The following is a 5,491-nucleotide window of genomic DNA, read 5'->3' as shown; positions in this document are numbered from 1 at the left end:
AAATATTCGGTTTCTTTTGAATTTATGAAAGGCCAGTACGGAATAACTTTGTCAACCCTCGTGCATTTCTTTGGTTCCAGTCAAAGGAAGAACGTGTTATCACCTGGAAATGCACGCAGCTGGATAGCCCTGATGCTCTATGGAGGCATACAAGGCTGTTTTGTCGAACCTTGCAAAAACCGGCTACTCTATTGTATTTCAATCTGCTTGGTTGGACGAGCTCGTTTGCATAAACAAACAATTAAGCCCTATACTGGTGCAAGCAACCATGTCGACGAATCCTTAATTGGGTGCAAATTCAAGCTAGGTACGTGTATTAGGTCGGCTGTCAAAACATCGCCTTTTGTTTTAGAGTTTCTTGCTGTCTTGACCTCGTCAGAGTTCCGGCCAAGAATCATGCACGAGGCTACAGAGAGACCGGAGACCTTGTCAGTCGAACATGTACAAGTTTGCACATGTACACGCGCGTAAAAGAACGCGCGGAGGAAGAAGGCATCACCAACCGAACTCTATATAAGTTTGCTCCCGCTTCATGCTTCCCACTCATCCACTGCAACCGCGAGCATTTCATCCACTTTCTCTAGGCCTGCATTTCGTCCACGCTATACAGCGATCGTTTCTCATAATCTCATCATCAGTCGAGAGATATCCATGATGGCGTCCTCCAGGAGCTCATCATGGGTTGCAATGACTCTTCTTCTCTTCGTCGCTCTGGCGCACACCGCCGACGCCGACCATCTCTCTGCAGGGTACTACGCAAGGACATGCCCCAACGTGGAGCGTGTGGTCTCGTCAGTGATGGCGAAGAGGGTCGGTGGCGGGCGCATGGCACCCGCCGTACTACGCCTCTTCTTCCATGACTGCTTCGTCAACGTACGGCCACATTTCAACATATACTGATATACATACGACTTTCTTTGTTTCATGTTCCATATTAGTTATAGCTGATTTAGTATAACTTTATACTAAACCAATTATTTTTGACAGGGATGTGATGCCTCCGTTCTCCTGGACGCGACACCGTTCTCTGAGAGTGAGAAGGATGCCGAGCCGAACATGTCCCTCACCGGCTTCACCGTCATCGATGAGATCAAGGCCGCGCTCGAGCATGACTGCCCCGCCACCGTCTCTTGCGCTGATGTGCTCGCGCTCGCGTCCCGCGACGCGGTCACCCTACTCGGAGGCCCCACCTGGAACGTGCCCCTCGGCCGCAAGGACTCTCGCTTCGCCGCTGAGAAAGATTTCACCATGAAAAATCTCCCTAGCCCAAACGACAACCTTGGGGAGCTAATCAAAATGTTCGGGGACCTCGGCCTCGACGCCCGCGACATGACCGCACTCTCTGGCGCGCACACTGTGGGGATGTCCAATTGTGAGCACTACAGAAAACGTATCTACGGGACCAGCGACACTAAGTACAACATCGATCCCTCCTTCGCGGAGGCAAGGAAGCAGATGTGCCCACCTCAAGGATCGTCTGGTGACGCCGGCAAGGCGCCGTTCGATGTGCAGACACCCAGGAAGTTCGACAATGCTTACTACCGTGACCTTATCGCTCATCAGGGTCTCCTCAACTCCGACCAGGCTCTATACAGCGGTGGAGGCGTGGACAGTCTTGTAGTTAGGTATGGTTCCGACGGTGATGCTTTCGGGAGGGACTTTGCCAAGGCCATGGTGAAGATGGGGAACATACCTCCACCAAATGGAATGCCCACAGAAGTGAGGCTCCACTGCTCCATGGCAAACTATTGATGGCTCCATACCAAGTGCCGTTGGATTCATTTATCAAATGTGCAGATTGTAACAAGTGAATTGTACTTGTGTTAGTTTAGTTACATTTTAATTTGTTTGTCTGCATTGTCTTTGTACAGTAACCGTCATAGTGTAGCTGGAAATAAATGTTCTACTACATGTTTGTAATAAACCATGTTTCTCCAGTTTGTTTCCAATAGTGAGTGCTAGATTTTGTTTACGCTTACATATATGTGAATATATGTTTTTTTTTGAAACACAGTACAACGTAGGCGCTCATATACACGTGCATACACATACCCCTATGAACGCACACACGCACACCTTACCCCGAGCACCTTCGAAAAACTGGGCCGGCCTATTGGATCTTGAAATTGATGAAGTCACCACAGGCGTCTCGCTGTCGATGGGAACGTCGCCTCCCACTGAATGAATATTCCACCTTTATGAGACACACAGATGTCAAACTCTAGTGGGATGGAGGTACAACCACCCTCCTAACTATCCAACCTCAGGTTGATTCTATTAGGTATTATATATATACCCTCACAACAGAGGCGGATCTAAGGAGGCGAGCGGTGGAAATTCCTATACATCGTCCAGCTGCAGAGGATATTAACACGTGCACGCGTGGAAGACTAAGTTGGGCCGCGGCCCATGTACATGTGTTCTGCACTTTTATGGTTTTATGACCTTCCTTAAACATTTCGGTTTAGTTTTTTGTTCGGTTTTCATTGGTTCTATTGGTTTTTTGTTTTCGGCCTTTTCTGATTTTTTGTTTTATTTTTGATTTCAAATTCGAGAAAATTTTGCTCAAATTCGAAATTTGTTTAAAATTATATTTTACTCAAATTCGAATTTTTTTCAAAATAAAATTTTGCACAGGTTCGAATTTGTTGAAATTAGTTTTTTACACAGATTCGGAATTTAAAATTTTGCTTAGATTCAAAATTTGTTCTAATTTAATTTTTGCTGAGGTTTAAAAATTTTGAATTTTTTTGCTCAAATTTGAAATCCGTTCAAATTATTTTTTGCTCAGATTCAAAATTTGTTCAAATTTTGCTCAAGTTTGGAAAATTTGAAAAAATATTGTGCAATGCTGGGATTCAACCTTGGGTCTCCACCGAAATAGTTTAGGGTTGAAACCAGTAGACTACAACTCAGATCATGCACATGTGTAGTACAACAATATATACTATTTCCACCCTAGATTGCTTGTAGTAGGGGCAACTAGGCTGGGCATATATACTTTCATTAGGGCATCTCCAACGCGGCGACCCAAATGGACAAGCTGGGCCGCTTGGATGGCCGCGCGGACACGGCGATAGCGCCCCGTGTTCGTGTGCCCGTTTGGATCAGACGTTGCGCCCAACGCGGCGACCCAAAAAACCGCCACGTGGCTTGTCTTCCCTGGGTGGCCCTGCGCCATGGCAGGCCTCGACGGGACAACAATGGAGGGTGGAAGAACCCGCGGGAAAGTTCCCGTGTGCGTCGAGGTTGCCACACGCGCGACAAGGACTAGGGCGCGCGCTCGTGCCCAAGTTTCCCGCCAAGGCCGCCGGCTATAAAAAACGGTATGCGCGGCCTCGCTGACCACCCGCTCTGCCGCTCGCTCCCCCTCTACCTTCTCCGGCGCCCTCTCCTCCATTGCCATGCCGCGCACCCTGCAAACCACGTGTGCCAAGCTCTCCCTCGCCGCCCGCGCTAGGTTCCCGCGGACGGAGGAGGAGGAGCGGCATGACGTGCGGTGGGTCCCCGACGACGAGGTGATTCGCGTCACGGCTGAGGGGGCGGCGAAGAAGGCAAAGGACGCGGAGCTGGTGGAGGGGCCCCCGACTGGCTGGTACGAGGCCTACGACAGTTGGTACGAGGCCGCGAAGGAGGGGCCCGACCCTGCCGGCGAGGAGGAGGCGGGTGCCGCCGCGGACGCCGACAGGGAGGAGGCCGTCCACGACCGCGAGATGGCAAAGCTCAATGTCGCCATCGAGGAGCGTCTCGCCGAGCTCACGCGCGAGACGAGGAGCACGAGGCCTCTGTCCGGGCCGGTCGCCGCCGTTTAGGCGACCTCATCGGCCGGAAGAACGAGCTCATTGCTCAGGAAGCTGTCCGGTGCCTCCTCTAGATGCCCTTGCCCGAACGGCGCGCCCAAGAGGAGGCTGCGAAGGCGGAGCTAGGCCAACAAGAGCAGCGGTGTCGCCAGCAGGCGAACCAGGAGGCCTAGGACGCCGGCCGCGTCTGCCTCGAGGCACGAGACGCTATGGAAAGCGCCGCCGCGCGCGAGCTTGCGTTGTGCGGGAAGCGGACCATGACACCGGAGGAGGAGGAGCGCGCCCGCGTCCTAGCTGCGAGGGCGGAAAGGAGGAGGGCGACCATGCAGGAACGCCGCAGGAAAGGCCGCCGCTGGGCCACCCAGCTGGTAAGCTGGAGTGGAATCCTCACGCGTACAGGCCGCTCGCGTCGAGTGAAATCCACAGCCACGGCGGCGAGTCAGCCGCCAGTCCTAGGTAGTTAGACTAGTAGTAGGTAGTATTAAGTGAAATGTAACATATCTTATTTTAATGAAAAATGAAGTTATCTCCCTGTAACACGCGGGCACAGGCAGGAGAGGACGCGAGTGGCCAGCGCTTGGTGTCTGCGGCCAGGCATACCTAACCCTGATTTGAACGGTATTGGGTCGTCTCGGACGCCGCGGCCATCCGTTTTAGGGATAGATTCGCGCGCGATGGGCCGCGATTTTATCTGAAACTACATATCACATGGAAGCAAGATGGATCTGGATCCCCGCGTTGGAGATGGCGTCAAGGTCGGCGAAGGCTGTGAAGCCATACGTAACCAGCCTGGAGGCAGCGAGATGAGGCCCAACAAGAACCTTATCGCTGTGGGTGGATCTCGTCTGGGCACGTCCATGGCCCTCCTCTCGTTTCCCTACGCGCCCGCGTCCCCGGGTTTCCGCCGTTGCTGCAAAGCACTCCTCCGCCGGCCGTTGCAGGCGTGCTCAGATTCCGAGGCCAGCGCAGCCCCGTTCCGACCGCCGGCGCCGCCCCCCCGGTTCCTACCGTCGAGAACGCGCCACCGCACAGGTCACGAGGCGCCGCCACCGGGACCTAGACTAAGGTGCCTCTGTCAACGACAGAGTACTTCTACAGCATTTGTGTACGGTCTGGTAGCATAGGATTACAAGGATTGCTCGCCGCCGGCGAGTTGCTCCGGCGAGAGAGATGGGGAACGAGATACAATCGTCTACGGACTACGGACTACGGTTGTTAGACCATGTCTAACAGGCCCCTTATAACCCGCCCACCCCGTAAAATTCCAGCGAGATACGGGGTAGACGCGGTTTGGACCGTCTAGCAGGCCCCGTATTCGGGCTGGCCCGTTTCGGCGGAATACGGGGCCCAGGAAATCCGCCCCGCCGCCCCCTACTTAAATCCGGCGGAATACAAGGAAACCCTAGCTCCGCCGTGCGCCGCCGCCTCCTCCATCCTGCTCCGGCGAGCAATTCCTCACTCCCCCGCGCCGCATTCCACCCCAGCTCCGGCATGGACGCCCGCCGCCGCAGTACCGCCTCGTCGGCGAGCGGATCGAAGCGATCCCGCTCGCCGGACAACGTGGAGGATGCGTGGCGGCTCCTATGCAAGAGATCCGCCGCCGGGAGCCGCCTTGCGGCCTGCAAGTATGACAGCGCCACGCTCGTCCCGCCGAAGCTCCGTGAGTTTGCGCGGGGCGGCCGCTGGTACAA

At 54.1% G+C, this 5,491-nt stretch overlaps 1 protein-coding gene across 1 annotated transcript; it reads left to right on the top strand.

The window, feature by feature from the left end:
- The first annotated feature begins 531 nt into the window (after positions 1 to 531).
- On the top strand, positions 532 to 1,843 carry LOC127312118 (peroxidase P7). Its single transcript, XM_051342575.2, has 2 exons — positions 532 to 873; positions 988 to 1,843. The coding sequence occupies exons 1-2, from the start codon at positions 652 to 654 to the stop codon at positions 1,750 to 1,752; spliced, it is 987 nt and encodes a 328-aa protein (XP_051198535.1). The 5' UTR covers positions 532 to 651; the 3' UTR covers positions 1,753 to 1,843.
- The last annotated feature ends 3,648 nt before the right edge of the window (positions 1,844 to 5,491 follow it).

Source organism: Lolium perenne, chromosome 7 (assembly GCF_019359855.2).
Source record: "Lolium perenne isolate Kyuss_39 chromosome 7, Kyuss_2.0, whole genome shotgun sequence".
Lineage (NCBI taxonomy): Eukaryota > Viridiplantae > Streptophyta > Magnoliopsida > Poales > Poaceae > Lolium > Lolium perenne.
The sequence above is the reverse complement of the archived record's forward strand: the minus strand, read 5'-3'. Positions and strand labels throughout refer to the sequence as shown.

Coding starts and splice junctions, on each gene's coding strand:
- LOC127312118 (XM_051342575.2), top strand. CDS start 652: ATGATGGCGTCCTCCAGGAGCTCATCATGGGTTGCAATGACTCTTCTT. Junction 874..987: donor TCCATGACTGCTTCGTCAAC/GTACGGCCACAT, acceptor TATTTTTGACAG/GGATGTGATGCCTCCGTTCT.